We start from the raw sequence: 25,314 nt of genomic DNA, 5'->3' as shown, positions 1-25,314 counted from the left end.
TGGGGAATTTAACGCCTGCTTTTTGCAGGCGTTAAAAACCAACCCGCAAAGGGACCAGTGGAGCTAATTACGGTTCCGCAATTTGCGGTACCGTAATTAGCGCCTTCCCCATTCCCATAGAGCCCTATGAGGCAAAAATGGGAATGGGGAAGGGCAATGGTGGAAGGGGGAATTACCGCCCCGCCAACCTTGGAATGGGGCGGTAATTTCCCTTTCCACCAAGGCGGTGCCAGTATTTTACCGGCATGAACCATGGCGCTAATAGCGCCATGGTTCACCGCCTTCCGTGTAATGAGGCCCACTGACATGGACCACAGAAATGACTGAGGCCTTTGAGGAACTGAAGGAAGCAATAAGCACTGCCCTAGTGCTAGGGATCCTACACTACAATAAAAATGTTTTCCTATTCTCACACACTGATGGTGTCGTGATGAAGGTAGTGCTGACACAAAAGCCAGCATGGGCCATAAGCTAATAGCTTACTACAGTGGGCAACTTGATCCGGTGATGAGAGGACATTATCCGTGCAAACAAGCTTTGGCAGCTAAGGCCTTTGCAGTGGAGAAATCAGCAGCAGTAACAATGGGGTGCACCACCACTCTTTACGTGGAGCACGCCCTCTTTGCGATACTGCGGATGTCAAAGAGCACATTGACCACACAGAGAGCATCAGGGTACGAGGTGATACTATCAAATGTAGGCTTGAAGATAGTAAGATGCAAGACTGTAAAACCAGCAACATTTTTGGCAGATGTTCTCCAGGCAGGAGACTATACACAAGACTGCACACAAAACATAGAGATGTTCAGTGAGACACACAAGGTAGAGGAAGATGCACTTGAGGGGGGAGACTAACTCTACATCGACAGTTCTTCGACAATTGATCAGAGTGATGGGGTCAGACATGATGGGACTGCAGTATTAAGACTCAAGGATGACAGGACAAGTGAGGTGGTCGCAAGTGCACGGCTACCCTCCCGTTATTCAGCACAAGCAGCAAAACTAGTGGCTTTCATATTAGCACTGGAAAACACCGTAGAGAAGGCAGTGATGATCTATTCTGACTCCGCCTACGTGACGTCAACAGTATTCTCAGGACTTGCAGGATGGCTCAGGAGAGGGTTCAGGAGAGCAGACAAGACCACAGTGCAGCATGCGCTATTATTCGACAGATTGATTGAGGTGATTGCCTATCCAACAAGGGTAGCAATAGTGAAATGCCAAGACCACACAAAAGGGGAAAACCCGATCTCAAGAGAAAATGAAGCAGCAGATTTTGAGTCAAAATGCGCAGCGTATTTTGGGGGAATTGTGGGAACTGAGAGAGAGACAGATGGCACAAGGAGGGGCGAGAACTATGGTACTGAAGGAGGGTTGCAATATACTACCAGAGACACAGATTATGGAGCTACAGGCAGCTGCACCCAAGGAGGAGAAAGAGCTATGGGTTTGGAGAGGGTGCTCAATGTCTCCGACAGATGCTTTATGGCGACAGAACAACATAGGAAAAGTTGTCATGCCACTAGCATTATTGAAGACAGCGTTAGCACAATTTTACTATCCAACACACACAGGGAAGGAGGTCATTGCTACACGCATTGGAGAAACGTGGCTCTGCCCCAATTTAAATGAACATGTGGCCGCATTTGTGAGTAACTGCTTGACATGATAGACAATGGAGGTAGTTAGCTCATATCAACAACTTACAGCGGTGGGTCAGTCCCTATCGCTTAACATGATAAAATTAGAACACTGTCTAAAAAACAGACGATATAGTCGTGACACATAGATTTAGAAGCAATCTAGTAACGTATGTCTAATTGACATGTGTTAGATTCTATGATGATTGCAGGGGCATTTGCTATCTTGCATAAATCATAGGACCTTATGTTGGAATAGATGTTTCATCAGTCTAGTAATTGCTTGCTTATATGGAGAAAACTCGACATGTTTCAGTTCTCTAACAGTTTTTCGGAACTTTCTTCAGGAGGTGTGCCACTGTATCTTATAATGTTACAGTAAAAAGCAACGAGAAGTGCTATAAATGCATATCTCATAACGATAATCATTCTTGTTGGCAGTGTAAAGTATGAATAAGAATAAGCTATAATTGCTCTGTTTCTTTAAATAATTTAATTTTATCAGACTGGGCTAGGATAGCTAGCTACCTAGTCCTGTCGGTGTGAGTAGATCTTGTAGAGGTCGATTCCTGAATGGAGCAGGAGTTGGTCCTCTGGGTCCGCTATTGGCTCGAAGAGGAGTCGAAAGCGACCTGCAATTTGAATTTGCATTGTTTATATGACTTGCTGTCATTGTAGTAAGACTAAATCTATAGGACGCATGAATGGAGTAAAATAATGGTTTACCTCTTCAGGGGAGGTCCTGTGCCGCTAAAGGGTTTTTCGATAGGAACGATTTTCCTTGTTATTCTTGTAGGGTGAATCTTTCCAAAGATATCGTGATGGCAGTATTATTAGGCGCTGTACTGCAGCTACAGAGAAACACAGAACAAAAACCATCTATTGGTGGGTGTCGATTATACCATTTTTAAATAGAGGTAAAACGACCTCTTTTATCTGGCTCACCTTTTATTGAATGTAGAAAGCCTTGATAGTAGTGGTCCCAGGTGGCTTTATCTTTAATTTCTAGGTGTTTGTGATCCTCAATATATGGATCAGAGTTATACCAGCCTTGCTGATCTGGGGAGGCGGGAGAGAAAAGAGTGGGAGTTTGATCACCTTGTACAGAATTGCAAAGTTTAACGAATGTCGCAAGCTGAGGCATGATTCTTCGTGTTGCTCTAGTTCTACGCTAGAGTTAAACTAATTATACGGTACTTATTTCCATATAAATGGATTTACCTTCTTTCAGTGCCTCTCCGTTCGTTCGCGCAGTTGCTCTTCATGCGCGGTAGCCGGTGACTGCAGTTAGAATCTATGTCACGGTCACCATCTTTGATTGGGGAAATTTATTAAGTCCTATTTTAGTTCATACTCTCATCTAGTCTCTTCTGACTAGTGTGCGCAAACGGCTAAACAAGGAAGGAGATATAAATCGTCATTTTAGATGTGGGTGCTCACGATTGGTAGTGCATTTTTTACGTTAATTTTACTCATGCAACAGTCATCTGATTAACCCAAAGAGGGAATCTAATTTACCCAAAAAGGATCGCTCTGAAGCGAACTTAGAGACTCAATGATTATTAACATAAGTTTTTAGTTAATGAAACTTCTATGCACCAGAGTATAAATGACGTTGGTACTGGGTCATTATCAAGGCGTGTCAACAATATTTCTTCTAGAGTTTCTATGGTTTCTTGTTGAGGTATATTTGTATACAATGAACCGATGTCTTGAGTTATTAGAAACTGGGTGTTAATATCGTAAGGAAGGTTTTCGAATCATGTTTGATGACCTCTTTGGTATCTTTAAAATAGGACTCCATTTTGGTAACATAGTTTTTTAAATAGTGATCGGCGAATTTAGATAGCGGTTCAAGGACGGAATTAATACCTGCTACAATCGGTCGTCCCAGAGGTTTTGTTAAGGTCTTATGAATTTTAGGGAGACAATAAAAGGTTGGAATAGAAGGGTCTGAGTTAATGAGAAATTTGCTTTCTTGACTGCTTATCCATCCCCTTTCTTTGGCTTTTTCAGCTTTAAGTTCGATCATTTTTAGAAGCTCTTTAGATGGATTTTCTGCCAGTTCTTTATAGTATTTGGTGTTATTTAACTAGCTTAGACATTCGTTTACGGAGTCATCTTTGTCTAAAACCACTATTCCTCCTCCTTTGTCAGCTCTTTTTATTATGATTTCGTCATTTTTAGAAAGATTATCTACTGCATCGAGTTCTTGGCGACTTAGGTTCTGGAAGACAGGGTTGTTTTTCTTTTCCAGTACCTCTATCTCTTTCAAAACTTGTTTTTCATATATAATGGACTCTGGAGAGTAAGAATGGCTGGGGGGGGCAAAACTACGACGGATTTTTTAGGCCAGTATAGTTTTTAATCTGTGTTGTCACTGTCTCGTTAGTTGTATCAGCTTTTCTTTTAGATGGATCTTTTGCATCAATTTGTGAAAATCGTTGTGAAAGAGAAAAGGATCATGTTTCTTATTGATTACGTAGCCCAAACCTTTGTTTAGGACTAATTCTTCTTTTTCAGTGAGTTTGTATTTGGATAAATTAACTAGGAGCGATTGCCGCTCCTGGTTTGACGTTGGTCGTTGTTCCAGTTGCCCCGATTGGGGCCTTGTTGCAAAAAATTCCTCGATTTATTTCCCTGATTGATTTGTCCTCTTCTGTTGTTACATCGTCCTCTTTGAGGGGTGGTACTCCCTGTAGCCGTGTTATCTGGGTCACTGCTGCTGTTGCTAGAGCTGAATGAAGTTGCTCTGAATCGGACTCTACGGTTCTGATTAGGATTCTGTGGTCTACTACCTTGTTGCCCTGTGGTCTTGTAGCCATCTTTAGTATAAGGATAGGCTTTCTCATGGGAGTATTTTGTGAGGTCTTTCTTTAAATGTTGTATCCGTTCTAAGGTATTACTTTGTTTAAACTCTTTCATGTCCTTTTCAATTTCCTCTAGTCTCTTTTTTAAGGCCTCGATTGATATAGTCTTTTTTATATCTTCTTCCATTTTGGTTAAATCAATTTCTATTTTCTGTGCTACTTCTTCCTTACAATATTAACACCCAGTTTCTAATAACTCTAGACATCGTTTCATTGTATACAAATACACCTCAACAAGAAACCATAGAAACTCTAGAAGAAATATTGTTGACACGCCTTGATAATGACCCAGTACCAATGTCATTTATACTCTGGTGCATATAAGTTTCATTAACTAAACACTTCTTTGAATTTCAAGGCCAGTTTTATCAAAAAATAGAAGGAACGGCCATGGGAGCCACTATGGCTCCCAGTGTGGTGAATTTATACGTTGATTTTTTTGAAATAAAAGTATATTTACAACAACAATCCATTTGAAAATCATCTCCTTTCATGGGCGAGGCACATGGATGATATTATAGTCATCTGGAAAGGGTCAGAGGAAGAGGCTAAAATGTTTGTAATATGGCTTAATCAATGCAAACGCCATTTGAAATTTACCATGACTATTAAAAAAGAGGAAATACACTTCCTAGACTTGACCATTTTCCACAAAGAAGGCTTTTTACTTGTCAAACCTTACCATAAAACCACAGATAAAAACTCTCTTCTACACTATCACAGTCATCAAGTGAAACATTTGAAAGACAACTTACCCTATGGACAATATTTGCGGCTAAAAAGAAACAGTAGCACTAAGGAATCGTACGAAAAAGAAGCAGGAATCCTCTCCATAAAATTGAGAGACAGACAATATCCGAAAAATCTTATAAGAAAGGCAGCTAAAAGAGCCTACAATAACAATGGCGAATCCCTAATGGAGGACAAGGTAAAAAAATAATCGGAAGATAAAATAGTGAATGTTAATACATTCACTAACCTTAGCCTTTCCATTACCAATATAGTGCGAAAACAATGGAAGATTTTCGAGCAATCCACCATCAAACTTCCATGCCTGCTTTTTGCCTATAGGAAATCCACCACCATAGTCAACAGGGTGAGTAGCAGTAAATTCAGAGGCAAACAACCACAAGTAGAAAACCTTACCAAAGCGTGGGGCCTAAGTCTGATCATTAGTCACTATCCCTGTGGACAATGTTCAGTGTATAAATTCACAAATAAATCTAAAGAAATTGAGATTGGCCTAGTAACACCTTGGCAACAGTTGCAATTTACTAACTGCAACTCTGAGTTTGTCATTTATATGATAACATGCCCGTGCAAACTTAACTACATAGGAAAAACGATCCGGAAAATAAAAACTCGGATCATAGAACACATGAGCTGCATTAAAAATAAAACCTTAATGGCACCCATGGTGAAACACTTTCAAGAACAGAACCATTTGAGTGAAGACTTGCAACGGACAGTCCTTTTAACACTCAGAGGGAATGATATCACTAAGAAGAAAAAAATGCTCTTAGAAAAAGAACAGAGACTTATCTTTCAGACTAAAAGTGACCAAAAAGGGCTCAATGAAGCCATTGAGTGGCATAAAATGTAACAAAATTTAAATAATTTAAACAAATCTATAAATCTAAAAATCTAAAACTAAAAATTCAACAAGTTATACTATACCGTGCATTTAGTACAAAGCCAATCTATTAAAAGCTATAGTGAGAGTGTTTGTGATCTCCAATCTATATTGGATGCAGATTTCCACATGAATTACTGCGTATAGAAAGAAACTTTTAGTTTACATATAATAAAGGTGCCACTACCTATTCCTCATTAATCAAATCCACTCCAGTTATAGAGACTTCGATATGTTAATAATCATCGAGTCTCTAAGTTCGCTTCAGAGCGATGCTTTTTGGGTAAAATAGATTCCCTCTTTGGGTTAATCAGATGACTGTTGCATGAGTAAAATTATCGTTAAAAATGCACTACCAATCACAAGCACCCACATCTAAAATGGCGATTTAGATCTCTTTCGTTATTGAGCCGTTTGCGCACACTAGTCAGAAGAGACTAGATGAGAGTAATAACTAAAATAGGACTTAATAAGTTTCCCCAATCAAAGATGGCGATCGCGACATAGATTCTAACTGCAGTCGGCGGCTACCGCGCATGAAGAGCAACTGCGCTAACGAACGGAGAGGCAATGAAAGAAGGTAAATCCATTTATATGGAAATAAGTACCGTATAATTAGTTTAGCCCTAGCGTAGAACTAGAGGAACACGAAGAATCATGCCGCAGCTTGCGACACTCGTTAAAATTTGCAATTCTGTTCAAGGTGATCAAACTCCCACTCTTTTCTCTCCTGCCTCCCCAGATCAGCAAGGCTGATATAACTCTGATCCATATATTGAGGGTCACGAACACCTAGAAATTAAAGATAAAGCCACCTGGGACCACTACTATCAAGGCTTTCTACATTCAATAAAAGGTGATCCAGATAAAAGAGGTTGTTTTACCTCTATTTAAAAACGGTATAATTGACACCCACCAATAGATGGTTTTTGTTCTGTGTTTCTCTGTAGCTGCAGTACAGCGCCTAATAATACTGCCATCACGATATCTTTGGAAAGATTTACCCTACAAGAATAACAAGGAAAATCATTCCTATCGAAAAACCCTTTAGTGGCAGAGGGCCTCCCCAGAAGAGGTAAGCTAGTATTTCACTCCATTCATGCGTCCTGTAGATTTAGTCTTACTACAATGACAGCAAGTCATATAAACAATGCAAATTAAATTTGCAGGTCGCTTTCGACTCATCTTAGAGACAATAGCGGACCCAGAGGACCAACTCCTGCTCCATTCAGGAATCAACCTCTACAAGATCTACTCACACCGACAGGACTAGGTAACTAGCTATCCTAGCCCAGTCTGATAAAATTAAATTATTTAAAGAAACAGAGCAATTATAGCTTATTCTTTTTCTTGTTTCTTTTGTTTCATATCAACAGCTGAAGAAAGGACATTCAAGTTTGATACTTTACACTGCCAACAAGAATGATTATCGTTACTGAGATATGCATTTATAGCACTTCTTGTTGCCTTTTACTGTAACATTATAAGATACAGTGGCACAACTCCTGAAGAAAGTTCCGAAAAACTATTAGAGAACTGAAACATGTCGAGTTTTCTCCATCTAGGCAAGCAATTACTAGAGTGATGAAACATCTATTCCAACATAAGGTCCTATGATTTGTGCAAGATAGCAAATGCCCCTGCAATCATCATAGAATCTAATACATGTCAATTAGAGATACGTTACTAGATTGCTTCTAAGTCTATGTGTCACGACTATATAGTCTGTTTTTTAGACAGTGTTCTAATTTTATCATATTAAGCGATAGGGGCTGACCCACTGCTTTTTTAAGTTATAAAAATGTGTTTTTCTACTAAACCGACTATTAATAAACTATTTAATATGTATTTCTTACAGCACTGATTTAATGATTGTTGACTGTAAGTTGTTGATATGAGCTAACTACCTCCATTGTCTATCATACTCTCTTTCCCGATAAAAGGTAGAGCTACTACTCTAGTAGTACTATTGGGCTTCCCCCCTTTTGTTTATTGGTAACTGCTTGACATGTCAGCCGTTTACAGCAGGCCATACCTTGAGAGTTGTGAGAGGAGCCATACCAAAACCAGTAGGCCCATTTCTACATTTACACGTAGATTACGTGGATATGATCCAAGTCTGCCAAGGATACCGCTACATGATAAGGGTTGTCTGCCCTTTATTTAGGTGGATCGAGGCCGGTCCCTGTTCACATGCTGACACCCTTAGAGCGGCCAGGTTCAAGGTCCGTGAGGTTTTCCCGAGGTGGGGCGTGTATGAGGTCCTACGGTCTGACAATGGCCCTCACTTCGCCAATGAAATGTTTCAGCACATCACAGCCCTGCTAGGCATGATATGATATGATATGATATGGCATTTGTAACGCGCTTATACACAAGTGTTTCAACATAAATTCACCTGTGCGTATCACCCGCAAGCAAATGGAGTGTGTCAATGCTTGAATGGACTCCTAAAGGAGTACATAGCCAAGACCCAGCAAAGCACCAAGAAAAATTGGTTGCACTGTTTGCCCCTCACATTGTTTGCACTGCGCAATAAACCAGGGTCCGACCTCCATTTAACAGCCCATGAGGTGGTGACGGGACGGGGCATGCATGTTCCCCTGGCTCCTCCAACAAGGGCACTGAAAGACTGTGAGAAGAGTGCAGATATGTTAGGACAAGAAATGTATGAGTACATTATTTCCCTGGAGGATAGTGCTTCTTCTATCTCTCACCAGATACAGCGAATCCAGGGGGGCCGAGAAGACATCGAAGAGATTGACAGCGACAATGCTGCACATGACTGTGAACTCAAAAACTCTGTGAAAGTCAGTGATATTGTTCTCTTGCGCAACCATATAAGGCAATGGAACGCACCCCGATTTACCGGCCCTTATGTGGTCGAAGAGGTGGCAGACCGTGCTGTCAAGTTAGAAGGCAAAACCATTTAGAACCACCTGCAGGACATCAAGCCCTACAAAGCAGTGGCCTCACCTGGCAACATAGTCTCTGTGACCGACAGGGTCAACGTTCAGCACCTAGACGAGCTGCAAGTACTTTCTGAACTTACACGACTAGGTAGACCCGGACACCCCATTGTCACACGATCACAAGCAGCAGAAGCAGCGACTGAAATACTTGTACAAATTGACTAATGATACACTGCATGTTTGTTATTTTCCCTTTCCACACGCACAGGGCCTATGTGAATGTCGTGGGGATTGTACTGTTTGTTTCACCCATGTTACCTTCCACCTGTCACTCAGACACTTTCTCTAATCAATTTGTCCACGCTGTAAGGAGACCCAACCACTTCAGAGCACGATCCCCTGGAGTATATTATCTTGTCTTCGTAAAGTACTTGGCCCAAACAGACCCACAGCTTGAGCACGGTGAGCCCCCAGTGCTGGCCACATTAAGCGACCCATCAGTAAGAAAGGTCTGGGAGGAGGTTTTTGCCTTTGCCATCAGTGATTATTTGGTTCGAAGGGCTAAGGGGTACTTACAACACTAACACAGTTACGCACTTCTTTGCGCATTTCAGGCAGGCAACTGTATCACCGGGTTGCAAGGGTCAAGCAGCGTAAGTGGAAATGAAGGGAACAATAAAGAACATTATCATCATGTAGTGTCTATTAATTCCCAGTGGATTGATGGGATTCATATTCTGTCAATTATATGTTGTTGTTACTGCTACCGTTGTACCCTCTACTAACATTCCCCCGACCCAAGCAGGTGGAACGGCCATGTCAGGTAAACAAGAGAACACTGCTGATAAGATAAGGAGAGGTAAGCAGAGTGTTGACACAGAGATGAAGGGAGTAGACATGTATCTCACTGACACTGCTTGAGTGTCTAACAACATGTGGTACAAACACATGACAAAAGTAGGTAAGGAAACCACCGGGGATAGCTGTTATGTCTGCTCTTTAATCCCGTATGCAATGAGTGCCTCTAGAATGTTCATAGCAACTGAAATACCAGCAGCAAGAGCACAGTCCCTGATGTATCTCGCAATGCTGAAAATGCGAGGAAGATATCAAGGGAAGTCAGGAACATTGAGATGGATGTCCAAAGGAATATTCCCATACGAAGATAATTACATAAAGACATTAGACATGATGAACAACTATTGGCAGCTAGACGAAGCTATACAATATATAACTGATGGACCTGAGAAGGGAGAAACAAATCACATTGAAGGAACTGCCATGCCCCTGAGCAAGGGTGAATGAGGTAGGAGGAGAGCTTGGATCCTGGGAGAGGCCACAGATACTAGTGTATGGACGAGTGTACAATAACGATGGATAGCAGGATGGAGTGGTGGGAAGCAAGGCACTGACACTAGCCCAGTCATCAGTGAACAAGGTGTAGGAAGAAAATGACAAGTGCCTGAAGGTATGGGACGTGAGTGCAAAGTTACTGACATGGGTGGAGAATGAAGCTGGACCAATGCCGATAATTCCTCTGAAGACACCAGCCCTGTGCTATCAGAATAATGGCGAGGTTGAAGTTGGCGAGAGCGTGGGGTGCAAAACAATTTAACAACTCACAGCTATGAAGGCGGGAACAGCAGCACTGATGGATCACTATTGGGCTTGCGGATCGAAAGGATACGACAAGCTACCACCTGATTGGGGAGGAGTTTGCTCGTTGGTACACATCAACATGCCTTCATTGGTAGTACTAAGAAAGGATGTAAAGCTCGGTGAATTTCCAAAAATGAACAACAATAAGTGAAGGAAGAGGTTGGTTAAGGTGGCACCAACAGTCAAGCCTGAGAAGACAGAGAACAGAGAAGGATTGAGCAGAGTGAACGGGGGAGGGAATTATTTCTCAGAAGCATCAGAAACGGCACTCAATGAGATCCCAGTGGAGCATAGTCTGTTTTGCAGGACACAGGTGTTGTTCATATCAATAATACCATTGGTGCAGACATATACAAATGCCAAGTGGTTACATATCACTTGCTGTGAGCTGATGGTAATGATTAACTCTACTGTGAATGGGTTCAACGCAATAAAGGAAGAGCTGAGAGCAATATGGTTGGTGGCGTTCCAGAATAGATACGTTCTGGATCTCCTCACGGCTATGGAAGGAGGAGTTTGAGCAAAGATAGGGAGTTCCTGTTGCACAATCAAACCTGCCATGTTGCTGACATCATTAGAGACACCACGACTTAGCAGCGTTAGACATGAAGCACACATGCCATCAGCACTCCGGGACATAAACACACACTTGAATACATGAAGAACACGGGCGTACAGTTCCATAGCTAGAGGACAGACACATACACATACTGTCATTGCTTTTATTATTTTTGCCATTAGCTAAACGCAGCAACGCAGACCACAAGAAGCAAGAGATCCTGGTCAAAGCTTGCAGATGCTTATAGGCGAATAACCCTTTGGAGCTGCAGGAGCCCCTATGGGACCTGATAGAACCAAGTGCAACTAACCCATGGAGAATGTAGTATAGCAGCACATTGTATAAACCACACTATAATGGTTTAGGAAAAGTACAGCAGGCCACAGGCCTCTCAGCAAGAGCCGAGCTGAGCTGAATTCAGGCTGGATAAAGAGCAAAACGTCAGAGACAGGACCCGCTGCCAAGGCCACAAGATACGGATGACATTCCATTCCCTGGATGACAAAAGCACCAGCTGCAGTAAATAAGAATAATTCCTCATAATTCAGAGCTGCACAGCTCAGAATCAAGGTCTCCGAACATGTGACCCAACTAACGCAGACAATGGTCAGCGACCAGCGCTGGGAAAGTGAGCCGATCTCAGACAGAGGACTGCAACAAAGATGCTACAATGTGAGACAAGTGTTGCACCAAGCAAAAAGAGCATTCTCATAGACTAAGGTGGTACACACAAGTTACAATGCAGACACATAGTCATTCTTATTACTGTAAGGGAGGAAGGGTCTCCCAAGCTCCCCTTCATTCCTAATGACGCACACGGTATGCTCATTCCGTGGTTAACAGTGCACCTCTGGCCAAGGTGTAGGATAGACCATTGAACGACACATAACTGTGCATGGCCTATGAGCCGCGAGACTCCATTCTGTATTAGTTACTGACTCCATTCTCTACTAGGCCACATGTAAACACTGAGTATTAGCCTGCACCTCTCCCTCTAGTCGCCGCGCACAGCCAGCGTGCCAACCCCCCACCTCCTCCCCACTGCCGTCTCTGCGGCTGGCCTGTTCTCACAGAAGCTTGGGCACGAAATGTAACAGGCTAAACACTGTATCTCTCCTCATCCCTTTTACATCACTGCCCTGTGTGTGTGACCGGGCCGGAGCCTGGTCCTGGAAAAAAACATCTGTCTCCACAAACCTGCCTAAGCACCCGCAGACCCCTCCTAAAGAAATATAGACCACAAGCCCTCTAACCCCACACCTCTTTCATGTAACAGTTGCATGCCCCTCGCCCCTGTGCCACTCGAGCTCACCTCCATATCACTAATCCCATGCGGCCAAATATTCTTCTTGTACTAACAAAGAGTAAAACACACGCATTTAGATTCAAAGAGATGTTCGATTCATGTGTTTTTGAAATACTGTGTTAGATAAGGCACCTGGGCCAATGTACCCTCACTCTGTTATGCTCACCTTGTCTCTGCGGAGGCGTTGGGGCACAGTTGCAGCCCTCCCGGGAATTAGATCACCCTCTTCTGGTTTCATCCTCTGCGGATCAGCTGTGGGTGGCAACAATCGGTGGCATTGCTCCTGGTAAGTGTGAATGATGAGCTCTCCGTCATGCTACTTCTGGCAGGGGTGCTTGTTGATGGAACTGAGTTCCTTCACTGATTCCACAGTAATAGTCCAGTCCAGCTGCGACTAAGCTCCTCTTTCTGCTTTCTCTCAATGTCTCTTGTTTTTGCCCTTTTTCTGCTTTCTCCCAATGTCTCTTGTCTTTTCCCTTCTTTCTGCTTTCTCTCAATGTCTTGATGTTATTGCTCTCAACGTTGTTGTTTTTCCCTGAATAACACTCCTCTCTGTTTTCTCCCAATAGATGGAAATGCGACCTAACTACGAGTGTGGAGGCGCAGAACGTGGCTGAGCAGAAGATGGATGTGACCGCAATGTCCGGCAGCAGGTGAGTGATGGTTTTAGGGAAGGCGCGAGGTTAAATGGCAGTGCACGTTAAACGAAATGTCTGTTATGTGTCTAACCTTGTCTTTTGCCTTTCTTTTGCAGGTGCTGCGAGTTCAGATGTAGCGCATCGTGCCGCGGTGCCCAGATGATGCTGTCTGCATTCTGAGATGTTTGCAGGTGAGCCGCGGTGCCAGGAAGAAGATGTCTCCGCTCCGAGATGTTTGCAGGTGAGCCGCAGTGCCAGGAAGAAGATGTCTGCGCACCGAAATGTTTGCAGGTGAGCCGCAGTGCCAGGAAGAAGAGTTCAGGTGAGAGCAGGATCCTCCGGATGGTTAGTATGAATGTAGATGGCAGGATTTCTCCAGGTAAATTGAATCCCATGCGACAGTGAGCGTTACGCTGCACGGAGGTGCAGAATAACACGAAGCGTGTGCCTTGGGGTTGGGCTGGCTTTTATAGCTGGGCTCTTAAGGCCACGCCCCCTTAGCTCAGTTCTGCTTGCCACACCCTGCCACTCCTAGAAGTTGCACGTGCATATGCAGATGGAGGCCACAATTGGACTAATTACACACAAGTGAGAAGTTCTTGAGCGTATTCCTGCCCATAATAAAAAAGTTCAGTTCCATTCCAAGCACTTCTGCCCATAATGAAAATGTCTTGTTTAAGTTCTCCCATGAGCCTGGTGCCAAAGGCACCAGGACTGCATCCAACCAGGCCCCCCATGTATAAACGTCCCAAGGGGACATGCGTGAACCATGATGCACCCTGCTCCCTCCACGTGATAGTGTCACTCCTGTGATCCTGGGTAAGTGGCCATGACAGCACTCCCCCTCAAGGCCCCTCTCAAGGGTAATCCTCCTCCTGGCCCTGGTTTGGGGGGGTTATTACGATGGAATTGTCTAACCAATCGAGGGGCATGAACATATTCGCTGGGTTCTCAGGTTCGGTCTTGAGGTCCGACCCTTTCCAGTCTATTAGATAGTACAGTTTGGACCGAACCACCTTGGAATCCAAAATAGATTTAACTTCATGTTCGGGTTGCCCATTTAGTAATTCGGGCTCTGGTGGTGAATCAATTTGTGTATTTGGTTTCATGGGCTTGAGGAGGGAGACATGAAATACCGGGTGAATTTTCATGTGAGATTGTAATTCCAACTTCATGGCAGCAGGTTTGATTATTGCCTTGATAGTAAGGGGGCCCAGATATCTGGGGTGCAAGGCCCGTGGTCCTTTCAAAGGTATGTGTCTAGACGCTAACCAGACTTTATCCCCAATCTGGTAATCGGGAGGTTCTTTTCGGTGCCGGTCAGCAAAGAGTTTTTGTCTTTCGTTGGCCTTGTTCAAGTGCTCTGTTGCTTCCTCAAGAACTTCAGTGATGGATTCATGCAAAGTTTTTATTGCTGGCATTTCCAAAGTATCGGGTGGATCAAACACTGATGACTGACTGTGGGTGTCTTCCGTGTAGAGTATAGAATGGAGTTTGTCCAGTGCTTGCATGAACCAAATTGTTATATGCATACTCGGCTACCCAAAGTGTTTTTCAAGAAGTCTTCGGAGTGTTGAAGCATACATCTTAAATACTGTTCTAGCGTCTGATTGGTTCGTTCGGTTTGTCCATCGGTTTGAGGGTGGGTGCTAGTGGACAACCGGAGGTCAATTTTGGCAATTGCACAACACCTTCTCCAAAAGGCGGAAACAAATTGAGTCCCACAATCTGATATCAAGATTGATGGAAATCCATGGAACTGGACAATTTGTTCCAAGAACACGGTGGCGAGAGTCGATGCAGTTGGAACTCCTTTCAGAGGGATAAAATGGGCCATTTTGGAAAATAAATCCACAATGACTAAGATGGTGTTGTAACCATTGCAGGGAGGAAGATCCGTGAGAAAGTCAATTGATAGTGTATGCCAAGGAACTGGTGGAACCATTAACGGACGTAGTAACCCAGCAGGGTTTTGCTTCTGAGATTTGTGCAGTGCACAGACGCAAAAGGTTGTAACAAATCGGGCAATGCCTTTCCTCCAAGTGGGCCACCAATAGTTTTGTTTTACCTTAGCCTGTGTCTTGGCTATACCAGGATGTGTTCTACTAATGAATCATGGTCGTTTGTAATGATTTGAGTTTGCAGTTTCTTTTCCTGGATATATAACTGTCCTTGGAAATATAGTAGGTTGTTCTCGATGGTGTACCGGTCTCCCTTTAAAAGCCATTCTTGTTGTTTTACCTGATTCATCTGGGACTGTAATCTGGTTTTTAAGTCATCTAAACACGTGGTAGCAGCAATCATGGTTTGAATTCGTTCTTCAGGAATGATGGCCTAAAGAAATCTGTGTTCTTTATGGGATACGCCAAGCATGGTGCCTTTATGAGGCATTCTTTCAATTTGGCAACTGCCTCAGATTGCTCCTTTTCCCATTTCCAGGGCGTATTCAGTTTCAATAGTTTAGTCAATGGCTGAGTGATTTCAGCATAATTTTCAATACATTTCCTGTTATATCCCGTCATTCCTAATAAACCTTTTACACCTTTTAACCCATATTCAGTTATTTCATGGCCTAGGAAATTCACATTTTTCTTACACCCTTGGGCTTTCTGTAAAGATACTTTGGCACCCGCCTTTTGCAATTGGTCAACTACATGTCTAATTTCATCAAAAAGGATTTTTAGGTTTTCATTTTTTATCAGGAAATCATCTACATAAACTATGGTCCCTCTTTCCGCTGCATCTGGCATAGCTTTTCTCAAAAATATGCCAAATTCATTCCCACTATTGACATACCCGAATGGTGTTCTAGACCAAGCGTATTGCGTTTTATCAAATGAAAATGCAAATAAATTCTGAATGTCCTCTGCCAATGGCACACACCAGTACCCAGATTTGAGATCTAATGTGGTAAATACCTTTGACCCATGCACCTGAGCAAGACCTTGATCATTGAATGGTAGCAGCCATCTAGACACTGGCACTCTTTTATTTAATTCCCTCAGGTCTGCACACAGACGCCATTGACCATTTGGCTTTAATACACCCAAAATAGGAGTGTTGGAGGTACTATGAATAGGTCTGATAATTCACCTAGACTCCAAGTTTTTAATTATCTCTGCCAATGACTCTAAGCATGCCAGTGGCAATCGATATTGGTCCACAAATACTGGAGTTCTACCACACACCTCTGGTAATGTGGCAACATGTAAATCAGTTAGGCCGCTATCATATGCGTCTTTAGCAAAAACGTCCTTAAATTCCATAAATATTTTTCTCAATTCATTTTTATCCTCTTCGCTACTGCATGCATCTGCTAACAGCATTTGCTCCTCTGCCATTTTTGAAAATTCCGGGAAATCCTCCAGTGGAGGAACCTCTGTGCTCTCTTCTAACTGTGTGGCTGTATCTCTCAGCAAAGCTGCCACTTTTAAATATTTTGGTACATCAGCCTTCATTTCAATGTGCTGATTTTCTGTATCATTTTCATTTAATTCAAATACTATACAATTCTCCTGGTGACAGCACACTGTCTCATTGGAATCATAAGGGTATACAGATTGAATCTTGAACATCCCTTTGGGTTGAGAATCCAGATACTCTGGCAATACACCCTGTGCATCTACATATCTCTCAGGGATGTTTCCAATCACCATGTTATTGAAATCTGCAGTATAATGTGATATTTGTATGGCCATTCCTATTAAGGAATTCTCTTCTAAATGAATATCTTGACATCCTTTATTATCCACCATGATTTTGACTGACCCCTCCCCAACATCTATCAATGGGGTATATTCATAATCCAACCCTTGCTGTTTCATGGATTCATTCAAGCACAGAAATGCATCAGAATCCTTCATTTGTTGTCCATTCTTGCGCTTTAATGTTATAGCAACCTGTTTGGTGAATGCAGGAATAGTAATATCCTTCTTCACCTGTAATTCATTTGCATATGGTACCAATTGTACACAATGATAAGCCTTTCTTTTGTCTTCAAATTCGGGCACAGGCCCGCCTACCCGGGACCATATTTTTTGGTTAAGGAAATCTTACACCATGCACATCCTGTGCATGATATCATTGCCCAGATAAAAATCATTTTGTGTTCCATTCACTATCCACACATTGTGGTAGATGTTTTTTTGTCCAACATTAATCTTTATCATGCACCTTCCTGCAATTCGATTTTCAAAATCTGGGTTGTCCAAAGCAGAGATATATTGGTTTTTAATTCTAAATTTTGGGAGCTCCTCCCTTTCCATTATTCTCTTCAGTAGTTTCTCATTAATAAAACTCCTTTCCTGTTCAAGCGCCAAAGTGGCTTTTATCATTTTAGAGTGGCCATTTATACCACTATGAATACATGGCTGCTCATCTTCCATACGTATTTCAGCAAGAGTGGTGATGTGTTTTTCTGTGTCTGCTTTAGGGATGGTGTTCTGTTTGCACTTCTTCTCTTTTAAATAGAAGCGCAATGTGTGTTCATCTATCTCAGTTTGCCATTTCTTCCTAGGGTCCAAATACATCTGTACAGATTGTATTTCTCTTTCATTTTGCATTTTGTCATGACACATCAAAATAATGGTGACACTAGGTACACAGCTATTCTGGAGGTACACCTCCACAGCATCATTCGATTTGGCAACAGTATGGCATTCATTTACACTGCTGTTTTGTGATTTTGTTTTCTTAGACCTTAATGGTTTTTTGGTTAAAGACCACAGAACCCCATTCACCCCATCAATGAGAGGAGACAATCTTTTCAGGCAATCTGTTCCCATCAAGAATGGAATTTCACAAATAGATGTGATCAATAGTCCTGTTTCATTCTGTGTTTTCCTATTTTTATGTCTACTTCAGTGACACCCTCGATAGGCTCCTCCTCGCCGTTAAAATTATGTACTGGGCCTTCACTCTGTTTCACTTTGACCTGATTCTGTGGAGATCTCTCTTCATTGATACTTTTTACCAATTCTTTGGACATAATTGTGGCCTGTGCGCCTGTGTCAATCATTGCAAATGTACTACACTTCTCTTCCACAGTAATGGGAGCATAATATCTGTCTTCAACTTCCTCTATACACACAAAAAGTGTGAATTCTTACTGATTTCAGGATTCACTTTTCTCAGACCCTTCTCACTTTTGGCTAAGCACATCAGTAAATGAAAGGACATTTTTCCCTCCTTTCTATCCATTTCCATTTGAGAAACCTTACTCATTTCACCATATTCAGAGGTCATTTGGAGTGTGGCTACTGTTCGCCCTTCCATCCAGGGATCATCAGAGTTCACACTGCAATCCTCCAACTGAATATGCGTATAAACATCACCTGATAAATTGTCATTTTCTAATTCTGGGCATTTATGGGTATTTGGCATGATACCAGTCTTTTTAATTTCTTCAGAAATCTGTGGCTCAAATAACTATTCAGGTGACTGACCTGTACCCTCCTTTTGAGTACTTATTCTTCCTGCCTGTATTTTACTAGCACCTTGATTGTCTAGGGAGGGTGTTCTAACATCCACATCTACTCCCTCATCAATTATTTTATCCGTGCATGAGTTATCTTTCTTAAACCTGTCTCTTTGTTCCTGTGGAATTTCATGTTCTCCTCGTTTTCCTTTTTCATTTGGACACATTTCCAACGTTTGATTCAACTCTAGGTTAAACCAAACCTCTTTTTTAGATGTATTTGCAATTTCTGCCTCATGTGCATTTGCAGGCGTTTTTAAATCATTAAACAGCTCAGAGTCATTATGCAAAACCGGATCAGGGCAATCTGTCTTTTTATCATTGCATGTGTCATGAATATTTAGTAACTTATTATCAGAGGCCACCAGGTCGCTTCTATGACCTTCTGCCCCTTCATTTGATGACTGTTATTGAGCTGTACAGAGCTTTCCTATTTGTTCAGCCAACATTTTTACTTGGGCCTCGAGACACTGGAATCTTTCTATCTCTCTAGAATCTTCTCTTTGCGGCCTATGCCGATATTGGTTACTTTACCCATGGTTAAATCTATTACGGTATCTTTCAGGAGAGTGATTCCTATTGGAGTTGTTTCTGAACTCTTGATTCATGTGGGGCGGGGAGCGGGGTGTACCTATTCTTTGGTTGTAATCCCCTGGTGGCGGTGATTGATTATATTGACGTGGAGCATAATTCATACTTTGCCTCATGTCCTGTCTCTCATTTTGTGAGTATTGTCCCCTATGCTGACTCCCATTTTCAGTAAATCGATCCACATACCGGGGTCTGTCCTGATTACCAAATATCATGGTGTTGGGGTCAAATCTGTTCTGTGTCCCCAATGTCTGGAAGGGACTATTACTTCTTTGGTCTTGATTTTGTCTCTGATTATTGTTCCCGGGGCCTCTCTACTAAGTACCTAGGGCTAATGTAGCTCTCCCTATTACTAGGATCATGTGACTGAAACATTGGTGCAGAGGGCGACAATCTCTGTGGCGTACCCATCTGTTCGGGTGTCACATTATTTTTGCCTGGACTTTGAGCGGACTCAAGTGACATTTTAGCTGACCTGATCTCCATTACTGTTACCGAGGATTCTTTAGATTTTGATCTGGTATCTTTCATTTGATCACTCTCTCTACCCTGACTGTAAAGCACCTCATATAGTTTTGTACTTTGGTGCACAATCCATTCAAGGGACTTCTCACAATCAAATTCGCGGACTAACTGTGATATAATGTCTTTCGGCAAACCATAAAAATAGCCAGTTTTAAACTCATTGGAATTGTGATCAAAAGATACATCAAAACAAGAAAAAGCTCTTTTTAAGTCTTGAAGAAATTGGCGAGGGGACCTATTTGTCCCAGCTGTAATCGTGTATGCAACTTTTTTCGCCTCCTGTAATGACTGGAATGGAGAAAAATGACGACTAATCTCTTTTTCAAATTCTGCCCATGACATGTTCTGCTGTTCATTTAATCCTCTGATGATGCTCGCTGTGGGAGCATCCAGAGTTAAGTGAAAGTATTGTCTGTATTGTTCCTTAGGTATGTGTAGAGCTTTAAATATTTCGTGCACTGCTTCTAAGTGGTCCTCTATACAGCACTCCCCTCCTTTTTTGAACGGTTTGATCAGGACCTTGATTGTTTTCATTATCTTGATAGGGCTACTTTGCGCTATATTTGGGATTGCACTACTTTGTGGTTCAACCCTTGTCTCAGGTGTATGGGATTGGTGGTGACCCCCAATGAGTGTGTCAAACCCCCCAAAGGCGCTGCAACCAAGCTCAGACACCGGCACAGCCACTGGGGCACTATCTCCCCGTGTAGAGATGGAATTCACCTCAATCCCATTGAATGTGGTGCCCTGTCTTTTGTCCTGGGACCTGAAAGTGCATATCTGCTGTTCTAAATCCATGCACTTTTTAAGGAGTCGATCTGCCTCCTTACGCAAGTAATTGTTTTCATCGCCCATCTTATTAATCACATTTTGCATGTCGCTCATTTGCATTTGACATTCATTAAACTCTGTGTCTCGCTTGTCCCTTTCTTGAAACATTTTAGCTATCTCTTGTTCAACCATCTGAAGCTCACCTACTTTCGCTAAATTCTCTTTTAGTAAAACTTGTATTTCCAAAACAGCCTCGTCTTTATCTTGTCTAATGTGATCTACCAATCCTTTTAAGTGTTTTAATTCTTGCTCACTGGGCCTCATTACGACTCAGGCGGTAAGGGGTTTACGGCGGCGTAAACAGCGCCGACCCTTGCCGCCTGATTCCGAGGTCCCTTAGCGCCATGGAGGTTTTAACACCTGCTTTTAGCAGGTGTTAAAATCCATGGCGCTAAGGGACCTTGATGTTAATTACGCCACCGTAATTTACGGTGGCGTAATTAACGCCTTCCCCACTCCCATTATGCCCTATGGGGCAAAAATGGGAATGGGGAAGGGTAAATGGGGATTGGGGACTTACCGCCCCGCCAACCTCGGAATGGGGCGGTAAGTCCGCCAACCACCATGGCGTAAACATAGTTTACGCCATGGTGGTAAAGGTACGACCCAGGCGGTAACTTACCGCCTGGGTCGTAATGAGGCCCACTGTCCTCAAACATTTTTTTCCTTTGGGACAATTGAGTGTCGAGTTCTTTACACTTTGACTGCATGTCATTTTGACATACCTCCAGTTCTGCTTTCAACATGTTCCCCTGTTCACTAACTCCATCTAATTCAACTGTTAGTCTCCTAATTAGCTTGGCATCATTTTCTTGCATTCGCAGAGACCTATTTAAAATAAACCATGTTTTGGCACATAGTCGTAACAGACAATCCTTCTCTGCAAGTTTATCAGCGGCATTTAATAATCTCAGAAGGCAGACCTGAATTATGCTACCCTCTTCAAAAATATTGTCCAATGGTTCTTTCTGAACTTCCCCATAGATACGGTCATGCCACTCTGTGGCATTATTTCATGACCATGTTCCATGTGCATATAATATTGCCTCCAGATATTTCACCAACTCTGGGAATGTGGCATCAATTTGAGACATTCGGAAATTCACTTTCATTGTCTCACTGCTCTCACAAAATGGGTTCCCTTTAATGCACATATGGTAGTGTGGAACGCACTTGCCACGCCCAGAAGGTGCTCTACAGTCACTTTCCCTGCCAACGCACCATTACTTTTAAGAGATTTTGTCTCATTGGGGTAAATTCGGGATTTGGCGGTATTTTCTTACCGTAAAATTATTGGCAGTAATTTGGCGGTAAATTGACCTTACATTTAGAATGGGTTTGGTATCACTCTATTTTAGTGACCATATATTGTTAGCGTGTATTGGCAGTAATTTTAGTGGTATCTTACTTTGTGGTATTTTCAGAATTATCTTATTCCTGTGGTATAGTGGTGAGCATGTTTTTTTTATACTACAACCCCATCATAAACCTTTCCTTTCTATTAGAATGTCTTTTAGTCGCCTGCAGAGAGCCCCCAGACGTATAACACCTCAGAGAACCCAATGAGCGTATTCATAGCGCCACCTATTGTCTGTGGCTGGTACTACTGGCTTGTGCACATCCAGTAATCTAAGTGCCATATTAGGCACCCCTTCCCTTCAGCATGCAAGGAAGGAATCACTCATTACATTGCACACACACACACCTTCATACTTTGTAGATATTTACTACTGACTTTCTCTTGTTTGCTATTTAACTACAGTGGTAACTTGGTAAATCCACTACTGCACTGATATAAACATCCCCTCTGTACTTCACTTACATAAATAAATCACAGATGCATGAATGATACTAAAGTCTCAGTTGTTTTTATATACACTTTGTATTACATACCATTTACAAGCTGCAAAATCTTACCACATGATATTTACAGCATCACCTGCAAGATATAAAGAACAACAGAAACAAGCATGTATTTTGCAAACACGAATTTATGTTCCCTCACTTTGAACGTAGAGAGAGAAATAGACATATAATTTTCCTAACCTCCCTGCACTGCAATAAATCCTAGCAACACACGTACGGCATACTATCTGTTCCTCACTTAGCACTTATCTTACCAAGGCCGGTAAAATCTGAAGTTCCCGCACAACCTCACTGTCTTTGCACACCCAGATTCAGTGCCAAACTCCCTCGTATGTGGGGAGCTGCCAGCTTTCTATCTCATAGCCAGCACTCAACCCACATGGAGTTCGGCAGATAAGGCACCATCCGTCTCTTGGTCCCTGCACGAACTGCCACCTCCCTTCATTTCATTTCTTAGGAAAACTCTCATTCAACCCCCTGTTTACGTGGCTTGTCTGCCCACATTCCCTACCAATCAGAGTAAGTGCCCTGTGCCAGCCTTCATTTTTCAATACAATGAAGACTTGATTTCCAGAGCAACTGTTTCATTTTCCTTCCTGCATTTTACATATTTTTGTTCTCCACGAGATGAAGAAAACGCTAGTGTGCATTTCCTCATGGAAAAATTAATTTCAAACTGTGCACCCAAAACATGGACTGTACTTCATTGTGCATAGATGACTGCATTATAATGTTAGAGAATTTAAAATTAGTATTTTAATAATGTTAGTACAAAGTTAATCAGTTATGTAATGCAGTTTTCACACATGAAATATCCAATATAAATTGTGCACTTCTTTATTTTAACCTGGCAGCACACTGGACTAAACCAAAGAGAGGGAATGTAATGAGGACTTTTTAAGGTTTATGTAGCACCTGAATTTGGGGAAATGTAAAGGTTGAATTACTCGGACATAACGAGGCGCTGATTAGCTGTCTTTTCTGTGGTCTGTGATATAAATGAGGAATTTTACACTCACCAAATGACATGAGGCTGTGACTGTTTATTTAACCTGGTTCAAACAAAAGACCAAAAGACAGCTAACCCCAGGGCGGGGCTGGCCATAGGCAAAGGTCCACCCCCTCCATGGGGCTATTCTGCACATTCAGGGAACTGCTATAGGTCCCATATGAGGGTCCACCCTCCTTCCCACCCTGGGTTCTTGTTCGCACATTTGTGCGGTAAGGTGTAGTATCCCTGGATCAGGACTCCTACAGGTTGCTGCTTCCCCTCCCCTTGGGGCCCCACAGGGAAAATCACTTTACACTTTTTAAGGCACTGCTGAGATCTCAGGGGGGGCATTTACCGTATACAGAGGAATTCTGGTATATCTCTCCTGTTCACCAGGCAGGGGAGCTGTGTAGTACATCAGTGGCTAATTACCTAAAAAAACCAAAAAAAAGCAACCAAAGCAAAGAGGGAAAATGGTGCATGCATATGTGTTACACTGGGTAAAACCTGAGGGGCTTAGTCCATAGACCTGTTTTATAGTAGGCGAGGTCCCCTTGCACATTACAACTGATGAAGTCTTAGCCATGACTGGTGCCTTGGAACCCATCATGGGTAAAGTGAAAAGTGTAGGCCGCATACCTGGTCAAGATACCAAATGTTATATGCCATGTTATGGTGGAAGTTCTCTTACAGGTAAAACCTTGGCCACGGAGATTCCATGCCCATTTTGCAGTTGAGAATACGTGAGAAACTGGACACCCCTCCTTCCTATGAGGACCTACTAAGATCCATAAGGGCACTGGAAGAAGAAACGGGTGATGTCAATGTCCAGAGCCATCCTGTTCAAGACGTGATCCGAGCACCTAACCATGCCACTGCTCAGCAGAGACAGATTGAGGAGTTGCAATGACTGGTGAAGGACTTGCAGACCCAGCTGATAATCAGAGAGAGTCTGAATGCCAATCAGCAGCGAGGCCGAGAAGCTTTTCCCTCATCACATGAAAGAGAGCATCAGACATTTCGACGGGCTCAAGAGCCGCAAGAGCATATTTCTCCCTCCTCTGCTCCATTACCACCATGGAGATTTTGCCATTGATGTGGAGATGACACTCACTCCACTCGTCTACTTGTCTGTGTGGCCAAGACCAGAACTATGCCTGAGTAGCGACCTGTTTTAATATCTTGAAACTGACTCCAGCCCAAGCAATGTCGGGAAACGTCCAGGAGGTTGTAGCGGAGGAGCAGCTAGAACCTCAATCAACAGGAGGGAGCTCCACTGCCAGCAAGTCCTGCAGCTCTATCCGGGCACTGAATTCTGAACCACCTACCACCAGGTATCACCACAAGGCTCAGGGGGTTCCCACAGCTGACCACCTTCACCTAGTCCATGAGCTCTGCAACTCTATAAAAAAGGGACAGCCGTGACCAGTCACAAACTGTGAACTCAAGCCAGTGTTCCCCGAGGCATCCCTGCTGGCCTCATTGGACCCATTATGACCATCCCAGTTGACCTGGAAGGGAAAAGAACGACTGCATTATTGGACAGTGGCACCCAGGTCACCATTGTGTACGAGCCCTACTATCACCAACATATGTCCCACCTGTCTGTAGACCCCTGGAAGGGTTAAATCTGATGGGTGTCAGAGATGCGACCTGCAGATATCTGGGGTACGTCAGAGTGAAGATCAAGAATCAGGATGTGGCTGGGGTAAACACAACAATGTCCACCCTGGCATTAGTCTGCACCACCAAGAACCAGAATTCAGAGGTTCCCCTGGTTATGGGCACAAACTCGGCCCTGTTTGGTACACTCACCA

General features: G+C 42.8%; 1 protein-coding gene across 4 annotated transcripts in view; it reads left to right on the top strand.

Moving 5' to 3' along the window:
- The window catches only part of LOC138472865 (interferon-induced protein with tetratricopeptide repeats 5-like), a 156,030-nt gene that overhangs the window by 71,893 nt on the left and 58,823 nt on the right, over positions 1 to 25,314 (top strand). The window contains exons 2-3 of one of the 4 annotated variants that reach the window (XM_069611251.1): positions 13,149 to 13,232; positions 13,334 to 13,508. The exons of 2 other annotated variants lie outside the window; for them this stretch is intronic. In XM_069611251.1, coding sequence (XP_069467352.1) covers positions 13,399 to 13,508 — 110 coding nt within the window. In that variant the 5' untranslated portion in view covers positions 13,149 to 13,232; positions 13,334 to 13,398. Of the gene's footprint in view, positions 1 to 13,148; positions 13,233 to 13,333; positions 13,540 to 25,314 lie in introns of those variants that run through there. One more of the 4 variants, XM_069611252.1, reaches the window with a different exon arrangement.

The sequence above is a fragment of the Ambystoma mexicanum genome, chromosome 8 (assembly GCF_040938575.1).
Source record: "Ambystoma mexicanum isolate Mex_15411 chromosome 8, UKY_AmexF1_1, whole genome shotgun sequence".
NCBI lineage: Eukaryota > Metazoa > Chordata > Amphibia > Caudata > Ambystomatidae > Ambystoma > Ambystoma mexicanum.
The sequence above is the reverse complement of the archived record's forward strand: the minus strand, read 5'-3'. Positions and strand labels throughout refer to the sequence as shown.